The 22,500-nt window shown below is 33.2% G+C and overlaps 4 protein-coding genes across 4 annotated transcripts; 3 read left to right on the top strand and 1 right to left on the bottom strand.

The window, feature by feature from the left end:
* The first annotated feature begins 3,806 nt into the window (after positions 1-3,806).
* LOC136842159 (GATA zinc finger domain-containing protein 14-like) lies at positions 3,807-5,693 on the top strand. The gene is made up of 2 exons (XM_067109519.1): positions 3,807-3,812; positions 4,503-5,693. The coding sequence occupies exons 1-2, from the start codon at positions 3,807-3,809 to the stop codon at positions 5,691-5,693; spliced, it is 1,197 nt and encodes a 398-aa protein (XP_066965620.1).
* A 4,092-nt stretch (positions 5,694-9,785) lies between these two features.
* Positions 9,786-11,110, top strand: LOC136842158 (uncharacterized). Its single transcript, XM_067109518.1, has 3 exons — positions 9,786-9,791; positions 10,238-10,447; positions 10,556-11,110. Exons 1-3 carry the CDS (start codon positions 9,786-9,788, stop codon positions 11,108-11,110), a joined length of 771 nt encoding a protein of 256 aa, XP_066965619.1.
* Positions 11,111-11,309: 199 nt separating this feature from the next.
* On the top strand, positions 11,310-11,723 carry LOC136842157 (putative uncharacterized protein DDB_G0286829). The gene has a single exon (XM_067109517.1). It carries the CDS (start codon positions 11,310-11,312, stop codon positions 11,721-11,723), a length of 414 nt encoding a protein of 137 aa, XP_066965618.1.
* Positions 11,724-14,847: 3,124 nt separating this feature from the next.
* LOC136842039 (probable serine/threonine-protein kinase clkA) lies at positions 14,848-17,552 on the bottom strand. Its single transcript, XM_067109428.1, has 3 exons — positions 17,523-17,552; positions 16,408-16,617; positions 14,848-16,301 (listed from the first exon to the last, which is right to left on the bottom strand). The coding sequence occupies exons 1-3, from the start codon at positions 17,526-17,528 to the stop codon at positions 15,099-15,101; spliced, it is 1,419 nt and encodes a 472-aa protein (XP_066965529.1). The 5' UTR covers positions 17,529-17,552; the 3' UTR covers positions 14,848-15,098.
* Between the last annotated feature and the right edge of the window lie 4,948 nt (positions 17,553-22,500).

Here is a 22,500-nt window from a genome sequence, read left to right as displayed (position 1 = left end):
TCAAAATACAAGGAGAATTGTATTGGGGTAGTAACGCATCTATCGCCTGAGCTTCTGAAAATCCGATTTTTCAAGTACTAATATCATCGTTTTCAAAGTGAGGATCTTATATTGTTACATCCTATATCATTCGTAATGTTAACAACTTGGATAGGACATTGTAAATCCCTTTACTTTGAGTACTAAGACCTTTGACAGTAATGTGGGATATTAAGATGTATGTCCCAATGCTCGCTTATTCACGACCCTGAACTAGCAGAAATCGAAGTCTCCAAAGTTAGCGCAGCGCGAGACGTACTCCGTTTGTTTTTTGAGTACCAGCTGGGGCTGTGACTAGTGTATTTGATGGCAGTGGAAGTGCTGGACTTATAGTAAAACTACAAAGCTTTCTTGAGTGCTATGTAGCAATTGGGGAACAGTGCTGTTATTAGAAAAGTGTTGAGTGGTGATAACGCCTATTTCTAATATAGGCATGACAGAATCCTGAGTGCTATGTAGCTCTTGGAGAACATTGCTGTTATTTTAAGAGGTTTGGACGGTGATAATGTCTATTTCTAATCAAGGTGCAACAGCCTGTGCTTAATTAGCTTTTGTTGCAGTGAGCTTGAGCAGTGAATGGACTTGACATCACAGGCGATACTTACCGGTTCGTTTATTGAATGTATAAATATTTCAAGTAAATTATAATTATTCAGAAGATGAAACCTATTCATATGGAACAAGCCCACCACAGGGGACACTGACTTGAAATTCAAGCTTCCAAAGAATATTATGGCGTTCATTAGGAAGAAGTAAGAAGAGTTAAATACAGAAAGAAGAGACCTCACTATTAAAAAAAGAAAAAATAGATTAATATATCGATATATTAGTAAAACGAAGAAAGCGATATCTTAGGCAGATTTCTCCAGACTTCCGGTATAATGCTGTATGAGCCGCGGCCCATGAAACTTTAACAACGGCCCGGTGGTGGCCTGGCCTATGTCGTTTCAGATGCGATTAAGCTAAATTTTAACTTAAATAAAACCACAAAGAAACCACTGAGGCTAGGGCTGCAATTTGGGTATGTTTTATGACTGGAGGGTGGATGATCAACGCACCAATTTGCAGCCCTGGAGCCTCAGTAGCTTTTTTAAGATCTGAGGGCGGACAAAAAAAGTACGGACAGAAAATAGTGCTGACAGAAAAAAGTGACGACGGACAGACAAAGCCGGCACAATTGTTTTCTTTTACGGAAAACTAAAAATGAAAATTTCCACAGAACCCATACGTTTGAGGGCATATGGGAACCTCATTTTCCTTCTAATGGCTTGTCGTAATGCGATCTACCGCAGGGGTGGGCTCAGGTAACCTGATTTGGGGGGCAACCACGCCCCTTTCGATCTGACTCTGCCCCGTCTCGAGTTTCAAGGTCAGCTGTTTGTGAAGTCGGGTACTAAGGGGGTATTTCCGCTACCTGCAAGAAAAGGGTTAAGGGTTTTATAATAATAATAATAATAATAATAATAATAATAATAATAATAATAATAATAATAATAGTTATTATTATTATTAATATTATTATTATTATTATTAATCAGAGGACGAACCCTATTCATATGGAACCAGCAAACAGGGGCCACTGAATCGAAGTTCAAGCTTCCAATAATAATAATAATAATAATAATAATAATAATAATAATAATAATAATAATAATGACAACGTCTTAACATCATCTCCTAGACCAGTTTCAGCAGAATTCCTGGAATAAATCAACGCATGGATTATTGACACCTGACTTTACACGGTCCGTGGAAACCAAACACCACTACATGGCAACCTTGAGCCGCCCGACAAGACCGAGACAAGTATGTGTTTCTTAAGCGATTCCACCACCAGGTGGCGACACCTGACACCCGTCTGTCGACCGCTAAGGTCAAGGAAGTGACATTACCTGTTGGCTTAGACGCCCCAGCTGAGTGCTACGGATTTTCTGATGGTACTCGATAACTGGAGGAGGTTCCTGGCCAACAAGAGGAATGGCAGGTAAACAGTCTGGATTCTTTAAAATAATAATAATAACTATATTCTTTGGAAGCTTGAATTTCAAGTCAGTGGCCCCTGTGGTGGGCTTGGTCTATATGAAGAGGTTTCGTCTTCTGAATAATAATAATAATAATAATAATAATAATAATAATAATAATAATAATAATAATAACTATATTCTTTAACTATTTATTCTTTGGAGAAAGCTAACTTCCCTTGAAGAAGTTCATCACAGAATAATAATAATAATATTAATAATAATAATAATAATAATAATAATAATAATAATAATAATAATAATAATAATAATAATAACAACAACATATTCTTTCAGTGGCTAATGGTGAGCTTGCTCTATGTGATGGTTTCATCTTCTGAATAATAATTTAATTTACTAAAAATAATAATAATAATAATAATAATAATAATAATAATAATAATAATAATAATACTTTAATTTAATAAACTTGTTCTTTTCTTAATTGAATGTTTCATTTCTTTCATTTATTTGTTTTTACTTTGTTTGAATTGAATGTTTATTTCTTTCATTTATTTGTTTTTATTTGTTTGAATATGAATTTATTTTGTTGTCTTAACAGAATGTTTATCCGTTTCATTTTATCCATCTTTATTTGTTAACTGAATAATGTATTTCATTTATTTTATCTTGATTTGTATATATATTAATTCTCTTTGAAGGAGGAATGTTGTAAAATAATGTTTGTTTTTCATTAAGAAAATTTTCAAAAGTGTAAATCTTTCATGCAATAAAATAATGTTTTTTACTCACAGGATTCTTAAGTAAAACATTTCCTATAGTAAAAGGATTTGTAAAAGTATGATACGTCTTGCTTTTTAATTTCACCTTTGTTTTTTATATTTTAACTCGGTAAATAGTACAATGCCACTCTATTCTGAATAACTTGTATAAGAACCTGCCACACGATTATATACAAGATCTAATATAGATCTTGGTACACTCATGAGATTGGTGGTGTGTGTGTGTGTGTGTGTGTGTGTAACTACTCAGACACTTTACAGATACAAGTACACGCAGATACACTTGTAAGAATGAATATACACTGGGATCTAGTAGACAACTGTATACAAGATCTAACATACACCTCCGTACACCCCTGAGATAATAATAATAATTATTATTATTATTTTGAAGAAGAAGATGAACCCTATTCATATGGAACAATCTCACCGCAAGGACCATTGACTTGAAATTCAAGCTTCCGGAGAATATTATGGTGTTCATTAGGAAGAAGTAAGAAGGTGTAAAAGGAAATATAGAAAGATATCTTACTTATTGAAAATGGGAAAAAATTACCAAATTAATAAACAGAAAAAGTATAAGTAGTTTAAAATATATAAAAAAAGGTGGAATATCCGCTGATAATTTAATGACGTTAAAAAGAAAATTATCTATACTTTATAATTACTATTATTACTCAGAAGATGAACCCTATTTGTAGGGAACAAGCCCACCACAGGGGCCATTGACGTGAAATTCAGGCTTCCAAAGAATATTATTTTTTTCAGAAGGTTGAAATTCAGAATGAGTCTTGTTTGCAATGATTCCGTTTGTTTTGTGAACGTGTTCTGTTGACCCGGTGAACTCCTGCTCGTGCTCGCTAGGAGAACATCTGGAGTGTGAAACATTGCAAGATTTGAGTTGGTCCAGTTTTTCTGGGCCGTACCAGAGTCCTTTGCCCATATAAAGGGAGTGGTGAAGTCGTTTTCGACAAGTTGACTGCTGACAAACCTTACGCCGAGGATGAAGGTAAGTGATTGAAAGATGTATATATATATATATATATATATATATATATACATATATATATATATATATATATATATGTAAAAATATATACTTATACAATATATAAATACATACTTACTACATAGACACACACACACATATATATATATATATATATATATATATATATATATACATATATGTGTGTGTGAGTGTTTATGTGTGTTTAGTTAACACACAATACAACGGATAAATAATTTTGACACATGGAAATAAATTACTTATAATTTTATAGCATTCATTTTCTATGTTTTTAATCAAAAGTAATTCTAAAATCAACGTATAATTATAACGTGAACAGATAAATCTGCTGAAAAGTCTAATGATTTGCAGACTCTTCTGATCGTGCTGGTGTGTGTAGGTGTGGCTTCTTGCCAGGATGGGTCTACATCCTGTAGATTCCAGAAGGCGTCTGACGCGCTTGAGGACTCCTTCAGAACGGCAAGCTCTACGACAACTACGCGGACCTTCTCAGACGCCTTCAGGCGACGATCTCACGAGATAGCCAGGGGTAGCCCAGACGAGACTGTTTACAACGACCCTGTGAGTATTCAAACCACCTCATCTTTGAAAGCCCGGATTCCTGTTAAGAAACTAGTAAATATTCCATAGACGTTTATGGGGTCTATACTAATTTTCAATGCCTTACAGAACCCTGAGTACACCTGGGCTTATGCCGTCGACGCCAAGTCCACCGGGGACATGAAGTCTGCCAGAGAGGAGCGTCGAGGCGACGTTGTTGTGGGCCAGTATTCAGTCATGGACCCTGATGGCACTCTGCGCACAGTCGACTACTCAGTCGCTCCAGGCACTGGATTCCAGGCCAAGGTCACCAAGGAAAGGGTTGATGGCGTTTCCAGCAGTCCAGTCTCGACATACAGTCAGCAGAATCAGTATTCACAGTACCAAAGGCGGCAGTACAACCAGAATCAACAACAGTATCAACAATCCTACAGCAATCAAAACCAGGAATATCGCTCCCAGAATCAGAGGAACGACAGGAATGATTACCAAAATCAGTTCCAGAACCAGCAATATCGTTATGAGACCAATGAACGTTTCCAGGATCAGCAGTCCAACAGGAATGACTTCCAGAACCAGCAATACTACAGACAGAATTCTCAGAATCAGAACAGGAATGATCTCCAGTTCAGGAACAATGATGGGAATGACTATTCCAGTCAACGTTATGGATCCAACAGGAATTACTTCAACAATGATCAGTACAATTCCCAAAGAAGTTTGTATTCCAGAGACTCAAACAACGCCCAGTCTTTTGCTCAACGCTATGGAAATACAAACAGACAGAATTACAACCAGTACAACCCCAATTACAATAACAACCAACAAACTCAACTCCAGAGAACTAACAACTACAACCAGTACAACAGAGACTCCACACAATACACCACAGATAGGTATGGCAACAACTATTACAACTCTCAGGAACAGAACACCAGGTACAATCTGAACAACCAGAACAGGAACAGCCAATACAACCAAAACCAGTATGAAAATCAGTATTACAACACACAGCAGAGAAACAACCAGAGACAACAGTACAACAACAACAACAACAACAATAACTGGAACAGAGAAACAAACTACAATAACCCTGACTACTACCAGAGGTCACAGTATCAACAAGGCAATCAGTCCCAGAGGTCACAGTACACCAGAGAAGGCCAGTACCAAGGTTCTCGGTTCTCACAGAACCAGCAGCAGAGAAGCCTGACCCAGCAGAACTCAAGACAGAACTCCCAGTTCTATTCTCGCCAGAACTTCCAGAATCAGAACAGGTACAGTGGGAACTACTCTCCCGTCAGTGTGGTTCTTGCTTGAGGGAACTGAATGTTACAAGTGATAAAATGGACTCTTTCACAGATGACCTGACTGGCTCTTGAACTGGAACGCTGGATCCCCCTAAAATTTTCAGATAGATAATTCGATCCTGATAAGTGATACCATCAGGAAATTAGATGTAATTTTGTGAATGAGTTAAAATAAGGAAAAAAATATGACTGTCTTAGCTTCGTTGTAATATATATATATATACAAGATTTTTATTACAAACAGAATAATATCCTATCCATAGCACTTCTAGTAAGACTTGTATTTTTGTAATAAAGGCAAGAGTACTTAAGTATCCTTTAATTTTCCTTTCGTGTAGGTTATTTATATTTAATGTTAGAAAAAGTTAGAAAAGAATCAAATAAATAACTTAATGAAATACGTCGACTGCCTTGATCAAGAAAAGGAGCATTGATTGTTTATGAAACATAATGTAATTATCTTGATATTTATGCTAGAATTTTTATTTAAAATCTTTATATGTATACATACATATATATATATATATATATATATATATATATATATATTTATTAATTAATTAATTTATTTATTTATATGTATATAGAGGTGTATATATATATATATATATATATATATATATATATATAAATATATATATATATATATATATATATATATATATATATATATATATATATATATGTACATATATATTAGCAATCCTCCAATCATCATGTAATATTGTCAGCGCCATCTATTGGTTGCTATTTGCATTGTACACAACTTAAGACATTACTCCTTCTTTTTCCTCTCTGAAGTCCTTGGAAATGTTTGCTTCCAAACTAGGTTCAGTTAAGACTTTGGTGTTCATTATCTATTGGCTGAGGATTCACTTGTTTATTGCGGTGATTAAGTGATAACTTATAACCATTGTTTATATAATCATTCGTAATATGCGTGAAGTGAGGCTTTTGTTGAGTTTTACTCTTGTGTTGCCAATTCACTTCGTAGAAGTACTTTGCGTTACAACGAAGTGCTCATCTCATCGGTGAGAATATATGAATTGCTCAAGTGGAAAGCAGAGGTTGTGATAATGTATATATATATATGTATATATATATATATATATATATATATATATATATATATATATATATATATATATATATATATATATATATATATATATATATATATATATATATATATATATATACATACACATATGAAAGGTTGGCTGTTTCGCCGAAGTAACGAGATAAAATAAATAATGTTAAGCCAAGTAAACTTTGTTTACCACTGACCTTGTCCAAATGAAGGCGAAGACAAGAAGAAGAAGAAAAAGAAAAAAAGCGGAGAAGAAGAAGAAGAAGAAAAAGGAGGAGAAAAAGAAAAAGAAAAAAGAGAAAGAAGAAGAAGAAGAAAAAGAAGAAGAAGGTAATAATACAAGGACTAGAATTAGCGCTTGAAATTCATAAGGGATTTTCAGAAAACTGCGTATTTACGATCTGGAGATTGGGTGAGTTAGCCAATATTTCTCAAAGGGTTTGTGTCCAATAAGTGATCAGTCTTTTACTTGGGGACATTTCAGCTCCTGACTCTCTCTCTCTCTCTCTCTCTCTCTCTCTCTCTCTCTCTCTCTCTCTCTCTCTATGTATATATACATATATATAGATATGTAGATGGATATTTATCTGTATAAATATACATATGTACATATATTTATATATATATATATATTTATGTATAATATTATGCATATATAATATATATATCTAAATTATATATATACATTATATGAAATATCTGGAAGAGTTACTTAAAATCAGAATCAGTTAAGAACTGTGAAACTGTGAACAATACGTTGCTTTCTGTATTCCAGAACAATATTAATTTACGTACGATTAAAGGTATACTGAAATAAACGGGAAAATATAGCGCTTCCTAAGAGAACGATTTGGTTTAAAGGCTTAATGATAACATTCATTTGATAACACATGATAACATTTTCTCCTGAAGTTTTATTTTGGGAAATTATAGGTTTGTAATGCATTGTCTATTTGGCACTGTTCAGGTTTTAGAAGGATAGCAAAGATTTTCTTTAAGGCAACGGTCTGTCGACGGCTAATGTCAAGAAAGTGACATTACCTGTTGATTTAGACGACCCAGCTGAGTGCTACGGATTATCTGATGGTACTCGATAACTTAAGGAGGTTCCTGCCTGGTCAGCCGGAGGAATGACAGGTAAACAGTTTAGACTCTTAATTTCGTTGTCTTAATTGAATTTTTATCTATTTACTTTATTTGTTTGTATTTATTTATTGCTTGATTTATTTCTCTGTCTTAATAGAATATTTATCTGTTTCCTTCGTTTGGAACTTCAGAAGTTCAAGCGAAGATGGAATGCATTGCTACCCTTAAACTATTCTTCCTGCATTTTAATGCATTTTTATCTATGTATCTTTTTATTAATTTATTTTTTCTCTTTTTTGGGTGGTGGAATCTCATCTTTCTGTATTTCCCTCTACTGCCTCCTGCTTCTTCCTAATGAACAACGTAATATTCTTTGGAAGCCTGAATTTCAAGTTAATGGACCCTGTGGTGGGCTTGTCTCATAAGAATAGGTTCTTCTGAATATTAATAATAATAATAACTATATTCTTTGGAAGCTTGAATTTCAAGTCAATGACTCCATTGGGCTTGTTCCATAGGAATAGGTTTCATCTACTGAATAATAATAATAATAATAATAATAATAATAATAATAATAATAATAATAATAATAATAATAATAATAATTTGTTTATAAATTGTCTTAATTGAATCTTTATTTGTTTCCTTTATTTATTAGCTATTTGTTTGCAGATTAATTAATTTCGTTGCCTTAATAACATGTTTATCTGTTTCTTTTCATTTATCTTTATTTGTTAACTGAATAATTTCAAAAGTGTAAATCTTTCATGCAATAACACAATGTTTTTTAATCATAGGATTCTTAAGTAAAACATTTCCGATTGTAAAAGGACTTGTAAATGTATAATGCGCCTTGATTTTTAATTTCACCGTTGTTTTTTATATCTTAACTCGGTAAATAGTAAAATATCATTTTTTTTCTGAATAAATTATATAAGAACCCACCACACGATTATATGCAAGAAGATCTAATGTAGATCTCGGTAATCTTATGAGATTGGTGTGTGTGTGTGTGTGTGTGTAACTACTCAGACACTTTACAGATACAAATACACACAGATACACTTGTAAAAATGAATACACACTGGAATCTAGCAGACGATTATATACAAGATATAATATATTTCTCCGTACAAGAAGAATCCTATTCATATGGAACAAGCCCACCACAGGGCCATTGACATGAAATTCAAGAGATTATTATTATTATTATTATTATTATTATTATTATTATTATTATTATTATTATTATTATTATTAAGAAAAGGAAGAAGAAAATCCTATTCATATGGAAGAAGCCCACCACAGGCCATTGACATGAAATTGAAGAAGTTTCCAAAGATTATTATTATTATTATTATTATTATTATTATTATTATTATTATTATTATTATTATTATTATTATTATTATTATTAAGAAGAAGAAGAAGAACCCTTTTCATATGGAACAAGCACACCACAGGCCACTGACATGAAATTCAAGAGAATATATTATTATTATTATTATTATTATTATTATTATTATTATTATTATTATTATTATTATTATTATTATTATTATTATTATTATTATTATTATTCAGAAGATGAACACTATTCATATGGAACAAGCCCACCACAGGGGCAACTGACATGAAATTCAAGCATATTATTATGTGTTAATTATAAGGAAGTAACAGAAGGGAATAGGAAATACAGAAAGGGGTCTTGTTTGTCATGATTCCGTTCGTCTGTGAACGTGTTCTGTTGACGAAGGTGAACTCCTGCTCGTGTTCGCTGGGGAGAGAACATCTGGAGTGTGAGAAACATTGCAAGATTGTGAGCTGGTCCGGTTTTTCTGGGCCATACGGGAGGTCCTTTGCCCATATAAAAGGGGTGGTGAAGTCGATTTCGACAAGTTGACTGCTGACAGCCTTAGGTCGAGGATGAAGGTAAGTGATTGAAAGATATATATATATATATATATATATATATATATATATATATATATATATATATATATATATATATATATATATATACACACATATTTACATATACAATATATACATACATACTTACATACATATACATAAATATATACACATATATGTATATATATTTAAATACATATATACATATACAATATATACATTCATACTTACATACATAGACATAAATATATATATATATATATATATATATATGTATGTATGTGTGTATGTGTGTTCAATTAACGCACAACACAACTGATAAATAATTTTGACGCATGGAAATAAATTACTTTTAGTTTTATAGCATTCATTTTCTATTTTTAATAATTAAAAGTAATTCTAAAACTCAATATTGTAATTGTAACGTGAACAGATAAATCCTGAAGAATCCTAATGATTTGCAGACTCTTCTGATCGTGCTGGTGTGTGTGGGCGTGGCTTCTTGCCAGGATGGGTCCTACATCCTGGATTCCAGAGGCGTCGACGCCCAGCAGGGACTCCTTCCAGAACGACAGCTCTACGACAACTACGAGGCCTTCTCAGACGCCTTCAGGCGACGATCTCACGAGATGGCCAGGGAGTACAGCTTGGACCAGACTATTTACAACGACCCTGTGAGTATTCAAACCACCTCATCTTCTGAAAGCCCCACTTCTGTTAAGAAACTAGTAAATATTCCATAGACGTTTATGGGGTCTATATTAATTTTCAATGCCTTACAGAACCCTGAGTACACCTGGGCTTATGCCGTCGACGCCAAGTCCACCGGGGACATGAAATCTGCCAGAGAGGAGCGTCGAGGCGACGTTGTTGTGGGCCAGTATTCAGTCATGGACCCTGATGGCACTCTGCGCACAGTCGACTACTCAGTGGGTCCAGGCACTGGATTCCAGGCCAAGGTCACCAAGGAAAGGGTTGATGGCGTTTCCAGCAGCCCAGTCTCGACATACAGTCAGCAGAATCAGTATTCACAGTACCAGAGGCAGCAGTACAACCAGAATCAACAATCCTACAGGAATCAAAACCAGGAATCTCGCTCCCAGAATCAGAGGAACGACAGGAATGATTACCAAAATCAGTTCCAGAATCATCAATATCGTTATGAGACCAATGAACGTTTCCAGGATCAGCAGTCCAACAGGAATGACTTGCAGACCCAGCAGTACTACAGACAGAATTCCCAGAATCAGAACAGGAATGATCCCAGTTCAGGAACAATGATGGGAATGACTTTATCTATAGTCATACATGGATCCAACAGGAATTACTTCAAATGACAGTAATTCCCAAAGAAGTTTGTATTCCAGGAGATTCCAATAACTTCTGTGTCTTTGCTGAACGTTATGGAAATACAAACAGACAGAGTTATAACCAGTACAACCCCAATTACAATAACAACCAGCAACTCAACTCCAGAGAACTAAATAACTACAACCAGGTACAACAGAGACTCCACACAATACACCACAGATAGGTATGGGTAACAACTATTACAACTCTCAGAACAGAACAACAGGTACAATCTGGAACAACCAGAACAGGAAACAGCCACAAATCCAAAATCAGTATGAAAACTGCATTACAACACACAGCAGAGAAAACAACCAGAGACAACAGTACAACAATAACAATAACAATAACTGGAACAGAGAAACAAACTGCAATGACCTGACTACCAGAGGTCACAGTATCAACAAGGCGGAGGTCGGTCCCAGAGGTCACAGTACGCAGAGAAGGCCAGTACCAAGGTTCTCGTTCTCACAGAACCAGCAGAGAAGCCTGACCCAGCAGAACTCAAGGCAGAACTCCCAGTTCCATTCTCGCCAGAACTTCCAGAATCAGAACAGGTGCAGTGGGAACTTCTCTCCCATCAGTGTGGTTCTTGCTTGAGGGAACTGAATGTTACAAGGATAAAATGACTCTTTCACAGATGACCTGACTAGCTCTTGAACTGGAGCGCTGGATCCCTAAAATTTTCAGATAGATAATTCGATCCTGATAAGTGATACCATCAGGAAATTAGATACAATTTAGTGAATGAGAGTAAAAATAAGAAAAAAATATGACTGTCTGTAGCTTCATTGTAATATATGTATACAAGATTTTTATTGCAAACAGAATAATATCCTATCCATAGCACTTCTAGTAAGACTTGTATTTTTGTAATAAAGGCAAGAGTACTTAAGCATCCTTTAATTTTCCTTTGTGTAGGCTATTAATATTTAATGTTAGAAAAGTTAGAACAAATATATCAATAAATTAAATAAATTAATGAAATCAGTCGAATGCTTTGATCAAGAAAAGAAGCACTGATTGTTTATGCAACGTAATGTAATCGTCTTGATATTTATGCTAAAAATTTTTATTTAAAACCATTATATGTATATATATATATATATATATATATATATATATAATATATATATTTATCTATATGTATATATATATATTTATATGTATATATATACAGTATATATATATATATATATATATATATATATATATATATATATATATATATACTATATATATATATATATATTAGCAACCCTCCAATCATTATGTAATGTTGTCAGCGCTACCTATTGATTGCCATTTGCACTGGGTACACAGCTTAAGAAATTACTCCTTCTTTTTCCTCTCTGAAGTCCTTGCGATGTTTGCTACAACCAGGTTCAGCTAGGTCTTTGTGTTCATTATCTATTGGCTCAGATCTGCTTTGTTTATTGTGGTTATTAAGTGATAACTTATAAACCATTGTTTATATAATCTTTCATAATATGCGTGAAGTGAGGCTTTTGTTATGTGTATTACTCTTGTGTGTTGCCAATTCACTTCGTATTAGAAATACTTTACGATACAACGAAGTGTCTCGTCTCATCGGTGAGAACATAAGTGAATTGCTCAAGTGGAAAGCAGAGTTAGATAATGCATATATATATGTATATATATATATATATATATGTATATATATATATATATATATATATATATATATATATATATATATATATATATATATATATATATATATATATATATATATATATGAAAGGTTGGCTGTTCATGAAGTAACGACATAAAATAACACTGTTAGCTAAGTAACTTTATTACCACTGACCTTGTCCTAATGAAGGCGAAGACAAGAAGATGAAGAAGAAGAAAGAAGAAGAAAACGGAGGAGAAAATAAAAGAAAAAAGGAAGAAGAAGAAGAAGAAAAGAAGAAGGAGGTAATAAGACAAGGACTAGAATTAGCGCTTGAAATTCATAAGGATTTTCAGAAAACTGCATTTGTTGATCTTGAGACTGGGTGAGTCAGCCAATATTTCAAAAGGGTTTGTGTCTTAATAAAGTAATCAGTCTCTCTTTCTTGTATATTACTCTTTCCTCTCTCTCTCTCTTTCCTCTCTTTCTTTCTCTCTCTCTCTCTCTCTCTCTCTCTCTATGTATATATACATATGGATAGATAGGTACATGGATATTTATCTGTACAAATATACATATGTATATATATATATTCATGTATAATATTATGTACATATAACATATATATCTAAATTATATATGAACATTATATGAAAGTTATCTGAAGAGTTACTTAAAATCAGAATCAGTTAAGAACTGTGTAACTGTGAACAATACGTCCTTTCTGTATTCAGAACACACAATTTTACGTACGATTAAAGGTATACTGAAATAAACAGGGAAAATATAGAGCTTCTTAAGAGAATGATTTGGTTTAAAGGCTTAATGATGACATTGATATGATAACATATGATAACATTTTCTCTTGAAGTTTTATTTTAGGAAATTATTGGTTTGTAAGGCAGTCTCGATATGGCATTGTTCAGGTTTCAGAAGGATAACAGAGATGTTTTTAAGACAACCTGTATCGAATGAATGAGAAACAGTAGGAATTAAAGAGAGAGAGAGAGAGAGAGAGAGAGAGAGAGAGAGAGAGAGAGAGAGAGAGAGAGAGAGAGAGAGAGAGAGAGAGAGAGAATTACCTATCAAACCTCGGGAGAAAACTTTTCTCTGCCGTTCGAAAGTCATTTCCTACCTGGTGTCGGCCTCGAGCAAACTTTTAAAGAAAGCTCTCTCTCTCTCTCTCTCTCTCTCTCTCTCTCTCTCTCTCTCTCTCTCTCTCTCTCTCTCTCGTGGAAATGACATCGCAAATATCTCTTTTTCTCACGTGATATGTAATAATGTTTAACGGAATGATATTCAAATGAGGAGGACCCTCATCCTCCATAGATGTATGTGGTTACAAACAATTAAACCTTTACATATACATACACATATGTACATACATGCACACACACATATATGTATATAATACAATATATATATATATATATATAAACATATAGATATTAGTTATATATATACATACATGTATATATAATATTAATATAATATATATATATATTATTATATATATATATATATATATATATATATATATATATATATATATATATATATATATACTGTATATATATATAAAACCACAATTTTCATCTCTTAGGTACAGTAAAAATGATAGATCGGGTGGTATAATCAATGAAAAAAGAAATTATATTCTAAACGGCAGCTGCAAATGAATTGGTACAATACACTTGGAATTTATAGCAACTGACAAGGAAATCTGCTGATGTCTCTGACTTTGGTTGTCATTGATTTTTTCTTTCTGCTTTTTCTTGTCTTCTGTTACTTCTTTTAAATGACCACCATATTCTTTGGAAGCTTGACTTTCAAGTCGATAGCCTATGTGGGTTTGTTCCATATGAATGGGGTTCAACTTTTATAGTAATAATAATAATAATGATAATAATAATAATAATAATAATAATAATAATAATAATTATAATATGATGGAAGGGGACTATACAGGCTTAATGTTTATATTCAAATGTCAAACTTTGATAATGTGTGTGTTTAGATAACAAAATATCTGAACATTTTTTTACGACTTCTTAGTGGGAAATTAAAATTAAAACTCGTGTATCTATTCATATACCTTTATTGAAAAAGTCTCAATATTTGTGCTATAGATAACATGTGCTATTTGTATGAAGACAATCATTATTGTGTTTTCCAGTTAGAGAGAGGTAGGTGCACTGTAATTGACAGCTGTAATGTTTTACAGCTGTCAATTACAGATCATTTCACTGAATGAGGTAGAAAGGTTCAGTTTTCCAATTCAAAAGCCAGTTTAGTCATTTCTGAAAGATCCAGTTTCTTCTTCTGCAAATTCAGCTTCCTCAGGCAAGAACCACACTGATGGGAGAGTAATTATTGTCTCTGTAATTCTTTTGATTCTGGAAGTTCTGTCGTGAATAGAACTGGGAGTTCTGTCTTGAGTTCTGCTGGGTCAGGCTTCTCTGCTGGTTCTGTGAGAAACGAGAACCTTGGTACTGGCCTTCTCTGGTGTACTGTGACCTCTGGGACTGACTGCCTTGTTGATACTGTGACCTCTGGTAGTAATCAGGGTTATTGTAGTTTGTTTCTCTGTTCCAGTTATTGTTGTTGTTGTTGTTGTACTGTTGTCTCTGGTTGTACCTCTGCTGTGTGTTGTAATACTGATTTTCATACTGATTTTGGTTGTATTGGCTGTCCCTGTTCTGGTTGTTCAGATTGTACCTGTTGTTCTGTTCCTGAGAGTTGTAATAGTTGTTGCCATACCTATCTGTGGTGTATTGTGTGGAGTCTCTGTTGTACTGGTTGTAGTTGTTAGTTCTCTGGAGTTGAGTTTGTTGGTTGTTATTGTAAGTGGCACTGTATTGGTTGTAATTTTGCCTGTTTGTGTTTCCATTACGTTGAGCATAGGACTGGAAGTTGTTTGAATCTCTGGAATACAAACTTCTCTGGGTATTATACTGATTTTTGTTGAAGTAATTCCTGTTGGATCCATAACGCTGACTGGAATAGTAATTTCCCTCGTTGTTCTTGGGCTGGAAATTATTGGTGTTTTGATTCTGGGAATTCTGTCTGTAGTTCTCCTGGTTCTGGAAGTAATTTCTGTTAGACTGCTGATCCTGGAAGTAATTCCTATTGGACTGCTGGTCCTGGAAACGTTCTCTGTTGTCATATCGGTACTGCTGGTTCTGGAACTGATTTTGGTAATCATTCCTGTTGTTTCTCTGATTCTGTGAGCGATATTCCTGGTTTTGATTCTTGTAGGATTGTTGATTCTGGTTGTATTGCTGCCTCTGGTACTGTGAATACTGATTCTGCTGACTGTATGTCGAGACTGGACTGCTGGAAACGCCATCAACCCTTTCCTTGGTGACCTTGGCCTGGAATCCAGTGCCTGGAGCGACTGAGTAGTCGACTGTGCAGAGTGCCATCAGGTCCATGACTGAATACTGGCCTACAACAACGTCGCCTCGACGCTCTTCTCTGGCAGACTTCATGTCCCCGGTCGATTTGGCGTCGACGGCATAAGCCCAGGTGTACTCAGGGTTCTGAAAGGTATTGAAAATTGATATAGACCGCTTACACGCCTAAGGATATTTACTATTTCTTAACAGAAGTTTGGCTTTCAAAAGATGAAGCAGTTTGAATACTCACAGGGTCGTTGTAAACAGTCTGGTCCAAGCTGTACTCCCTGGCCATCTCGTGAGATCGTTGCCTGAAGGCGTCTGAGAAGGCCTCGTAGTTGTCGTAGAGCTGCCGTTCTGGAAGGAGTCCCTGCTGGGCGTCGACGCCTCTGGAATCCAGGATGTAGGATCCATCCTGGCAAGAGGCCACCCCCACATAAACCAACAGGATCAGAAGGGGCTGTAGAAGATAAAAATTCTTGAAGAATCTTCGTGCTAACTCTTCAGAACATTGCTAAACCAAAGGGAATGGCTTAGTTAGCCAATGAAAAGATATAGTTGGTATTCCACATACACACACGCACACAGACACACACAGACACACCCACACCAAGGAAATTAATCCATTACTCCATTCAGTGTGTCGGCAACGAAACGAACCTTTCAAACACCAAGACACACGAATCCATTTGATGGCCCCCAAATTCCTACAACCGTTGGGACACTTCCATTTTTTCCCATGGAATCTCTAATTCTTCCTCCTATACAAGATGAGCTTATTGTGACAAACGGGTCTGTATATACAAAGGGTACTTAATTCAATATACAGTTAATGACTGGCTTATTGGCTGGGCCGGTGTGCCATGTGGTTCCGGGTTAATTTATTAGAAACGTTCAGCTTCCCCCTTAACCCCCTATCACCCTCACCTCCCATCCACTATCTCTCGGTCTTTCTGTGTTATTGCTGCCTGGTTTTTTTTAAATTTTATTTTCCTTTGGTCTCTGTTATTTCATCGTTCTATCTTTCCATGTATAGGAGGCGTGTATTTACTTAATGTGTGTTTTGGATGTCAGTGTACCACTAGGAATATATATATGCTATATATATTTAGATATATGTATGTATATATATACATATATATATATTTATATATAAATATATATATATATATATATATATATATATATATATATATATATATATATATATTTATATATATAAATATTTATATATACGAATTTATATATGTATACAATACATATACATATACATATATATAAAATATACATATATATATATATGTATGTATATATACATGCATATACACATAGACATTCCTTAGACTTTCCTAAGACTTTCCTTACCTTCATCGTCTTCGTCGTCTTAGAAGCAGAACAAAAGCCAGTGGTATGAATTCCTCCTCACCTCTGCCTCTTATATATGTACCAGGCCACGAGCCAAACTCGCCCACCGCCGCCCCCCCACCCCAATCGACTGACAAACTGAACCCTCATTTGAAACCTGGAACTCTTTCTCACACTTAAAGACCCCCTTTTAGTTCCTTTTACTGTACCTCCTTTCGTATCCTCTTTCTTCCATCTCACTTTCCTCAACTGCAAAAGCCTTTCCTCCCGTTACATCTTGCAGACCTTTTTACTGTCAATTTCCCGTTTCAGCGCTGAATGACCTCATAGGTCCCAGTGCTTGGCCTTTGGCCTAAATTCTAAATTATATTCTATTCAATTCAGTTCACACTTCAAGACTTCGGTCCAGCTAAGGGTGGAGACGTGTTCCATTTCAGTGCTGAAATGCGATGAAATGCGTGAGGTGGAATGAAGTTCAGGAAGTGGGTGGATTACTGAAGTGTGCGTGGTGTGGCAGTAGAGAGGTCATTATTATTATTATTATTATTATTATTATTATTATTATTATTATTATTATTATTATTATTATTAATATTATTATTATTATTGCTAACTTTCTTCTTCTCTTCTTCTTCTTCTTCTTCTTCTTCTTCTTCTTCTTCTTCTTCTTCTTCTTCTTCTTTCCTCTTCTTTCCTCTTCTTCTTCTTCTTCTTCTTCTTTCATTATTATTATTATTATTATTATTATTATTATTATTATTATTATTATTATTATTATTATTATTATTATTATTAGTCAGAGGATGATCCTATTCATATGGAAACAAACCCATAGCCAACTGATCTGAAATTCAAGCTTCCAAAAAAATTATTATTATTATTATTATTATTATTATTATTATTATTATTATTATTATTATTCAGAAGATATACCTAAAAGGTAAATTAAACTATATGTTATGGAAAGTATCATTTCTCTCCAAGATATTTAAACCAGAAGAAATTTTAAAATAGCCCAGTAATTATAAAATTATTTATATTAAGCTGAATTTACCCAAAATCAATTATATAAAAAAAATCACCAATCTTATTAAAAAAAAACCTTACCTCACAAAAGAAACAGCCACAATTTCTCCTCTTATACAAAAAAAATAATTCTGAACATTTTAATTGGTGTGAGAAACCTTATATAAACGATCCTGCGTGGATTAAACATTCCTGTATCTTGTGACACTCGATCCTACAAGCATAGAAGGGGCGAGGCTCAATTATTCCTGCCAAGGATTCTCGTATCCTTTAAGGACACTTCCGAAGTACTTGGTTTGTTTACCTGTTAGGAACCTGGTTTTTTTAGTGTACTTTCTATAATTATTATTATTATTATTATTATTATTATTATTATTATTATTATTATTATTATTATTATTATTATTATTCAGGAGATGAACCCTATTCATATGGAATAAGCCCACCAAAGGGGCCACTGACTTGAAATTCAAGCTTCAAAAGATTATTATTATTATTATTATTATTATTATTATTATTATTATTATTATTATTATTATTATTATTATTATTATCGTCAGAAGATGAACCCAGTGTGGTTATGGATTACGTGAAATTCAAGCTTCCAAAGATTATTATATTATTATTATTGTATTATTATTATTATTATTATTAGTTTATTATTATTATTATTATTATTATTATTATTCAGAAGATGAAACCAGTGTGCAATAAGGATTACGTGAAATTCAAGCTTCAAAGATTATTATTATTATTATTATTATTATTATTATTATTATTATTATTATTATTATTATTATTATTATTATTATTATTCAGAAGATGAACCCTGTGTGCATAAGGATTACGTGAAATTCAAGCTTGGAAAAGATTATTATTATTATTATTATTATTATTATTATTATTATTATTATTATTATTATTATTATTGTATTATTATTATTATTATTCAGAGATGAACCCTATTCATATGGAATAAGCCCACCAAAGGGGCCACTGACTTGAAATCCAAGCTTCCAAAGAATACGGTGTTCATTTTCACTGTACTGTACTTTAGGCGAGCATTAATGTAAATTTCTGGTATAGGAAGAATGTCATAAGAAAATTATGTTGCTAATATATAATAACTTATGACAGGTACTTTGGAAACAACTGGGCAGGTGTCATTGACTAAGAAAGTGACAATGAGTTTACAACAGAAGAGTTCTGATTTTTATTTACGAAGTATTGCTTTGAACGATATTAAAAAGAAAGAACACTGATTGAAGATATTCAAACACTGCCTAAATACTTGATAAAATTGATTAAAAGACAGCTATGTTTATGCTGAAGTCCAGTCAAACTTGAAAGTCCTAGGCCTAGTTCAGAGTATTTACTGGTTTTCTTGTAGTGAATATCTCATTTAAATTTGTTTTGAGAAGGAAAATGATTCAAATATTCCTATGATGTTCTGAAGAAGTTTTTCTGTTGAATGCTTTATAGAGCTTTTTGTCATTTGATGTTGATGCAAATCATCTTTATTGTCTTTTATAAATGTTAAAACTGATTAATTTTTTTATGATATTTATCATCCATTAATACATTACCTCCAGTTCTCATGCATCTCACTTTTACAATGTTGAAAAACGATTAAACTAATTTGTATTTTTGTCATAATTTGTCATAATTTGTATATATATACATATATATATACATATATATGTATGTATATCTATATATACTGTATATGTGTGTGTGTGTATAATTGTAATAATTAAACTCATTTATATTTTTATCACATCCGTTATCAGTTTATACATTACATACATTTTTTATACAAGCCACATATACCATAAATTCCTTAGCCTGACCTTTGCTTGCAAACCTCCCTGGAAAAACAATCACCCCACCTTTTTGTTGTTCATGCCTTATATCCATTACTTTCCCCTCCATTTATTTATTACAGAAAAAAAAATAAAACAAGAGTCTATCCTCATACCCGTAACTTTTCTCTCCTTCATTTATTTCAGAAAAAAATAAAAAGAGGGTATCTTGCCCTGGTCTCTAAGTATCAATGTATACCCTAAAGAAATTACCCTTCAAACCTCTCTAATTAGCAAGCAGGTGACCTCGCAGTCTAGGACTGAACAGAATCTATAGCAACGTCAACATCAATTGCCTTACGTCATTCGATCCGACGAGAGCGAAAGGGGCGTGGCTGACCCCAAAAAAATCGGGTTACCTGGGATCGACTCCCGGGGTGGATCGAGTTGCTACCAGTTATGGGGATCGTCTTAACTATAAGGAGTTTTACCACATAGGGATTATTGGGTGGTTTTTATCTTATTTTATTTTTAATTTTTATATAATTTTATTTTTTAAAAGAAATTTAAAATCATTCTTATTTTGTTACATTATGAGAATCATCTTAACTATAAGGGGTTTCACCACATAAGGATTATTTTTGTTTTAATTTTTTAAATTTTTAATTTTTACTTTTATTATTTATATTCTTTTATATAATTTTTTTTTATTTTATGTTATGGGAATCGTCTCACCTATAAGGAGTTTCACCCTATAAGGATTATTTTTTTCATCTTTTTTTTACTTTTATTTATATTTTTTGTCTATTTTATTTTTTTTAATTTTGACATTTTTTTTATTGTTTTGGTTTACTTTAGTTCATCTTTTTAATTTTATTTTTTGATTCTTTTATTTTTTTATTTTTACGGAATATTTACATGAATTAAGCATCTGATAATTTCATAAATTATGTATTACATAATTACAGGAATCATGAATTACATAATTATATAAATTTAACATTGCATAATTATATGAATTATGCATTACATAATTATGAATTATGCATCATACAGTTATATAAATTATGCATTATACAATTATATAAATCATGCATTATAAAATTATATAAATTGTGTATTACGTCTTGACATAAATTATACATTTTATCATTACATGAATTATGCATTGTATTATTACATAAATTGTGGATTACAGAGCTGAATAAATTAAGCATTGAATAATGACAAAAATAATGCATCATATAAATGCATCAATTATACGTTATGTAATTTCATATTCATTATTCAGTTGATAAATTTTCCATTTTGTATTTCAGATTCATCCCTAACATCCTCGCTGGAAACGAATCCATTACGTAAAGAAGAAGAAGAAGAAGAAGAAGAAGAAGAAGAAGAAGAAAGAGAGAGAGAAGAAGTGACAGGAATTACAGGAACACCTGAAGAAGAATCAAGTTTATAATCAACAGCTCAGTGGCAAAAGGTATGTGGCTACCCAACAGCAGCTCAGGTGTCGGGACAATTTGGGCAGGTAAACTGTCTTCTTCATCATCATCTTCTTCTTCTTCTTCTTCTTCTTCTTCTTCTTCTTCTTCTTCTTCTTGAGAAAGTAGTCTACCATTCAGAACAGGAGAACAGGAGAATTCATTAAGAGAATATAAAAGAGAATGAAAAGTATTGGAGTCAAACCTTCCAATGTCTAAGTTGCGGAATCCAATAGAGAATCTATGTTGTTTCTGGAGAAATAAGTATCGAATATTTACTCATATCGTAGCGGATTTTATCTTCTACTTAGTAATTTCAGCCTAATAACCTTTCGAACTATATAACTTACTGAATAAATAAATCAAAGAAAATGAATCTTCCGGATGAAAGCGCGATCTCGTTTACGTAAACATTAAAAGATGAGCAAAAAAATGTCTAATGTCGACAGCTGTTACGGAGATGGAGGTCAGCAAATAGATTGCCATCAACGATTGACCATCGAACAGATTAGGAATGACTCACCGTCGTTGGAATTGATGGCTCGAAGCGGGAGGGAGAGAGAGAGAGAGAGAGAGAGAGAGAGAGAGAGAGAGAGAGAGAGAGAGAGAGAGTCAGACTGGTGGCGCTGTGAGCAACCTAATCAGGATAATTGACAGATTGGGGAG

This window comes from Macrobrachium rosenbergii, chromosome 9 (assembly GCF_040412425.1).
Source record: "Macrobrachium rosenbergii isolate ZJJX-2024 chromosome 9, ASM4041242v1, whole genome shotgun sequence".
NCBI classification, from domain to species: Eukaryota; Metazoa; Arthropoda; class Malacostraca; order Decapoda; family Palaemonidae; genus Macrobrachium; species Macrobrachium rosenbergii.
The sequence above is the reverse complement of the archived record's forward strand: the minus strand, read 5'-3'. Positions and strand labels throughout refer to the sequence as shown.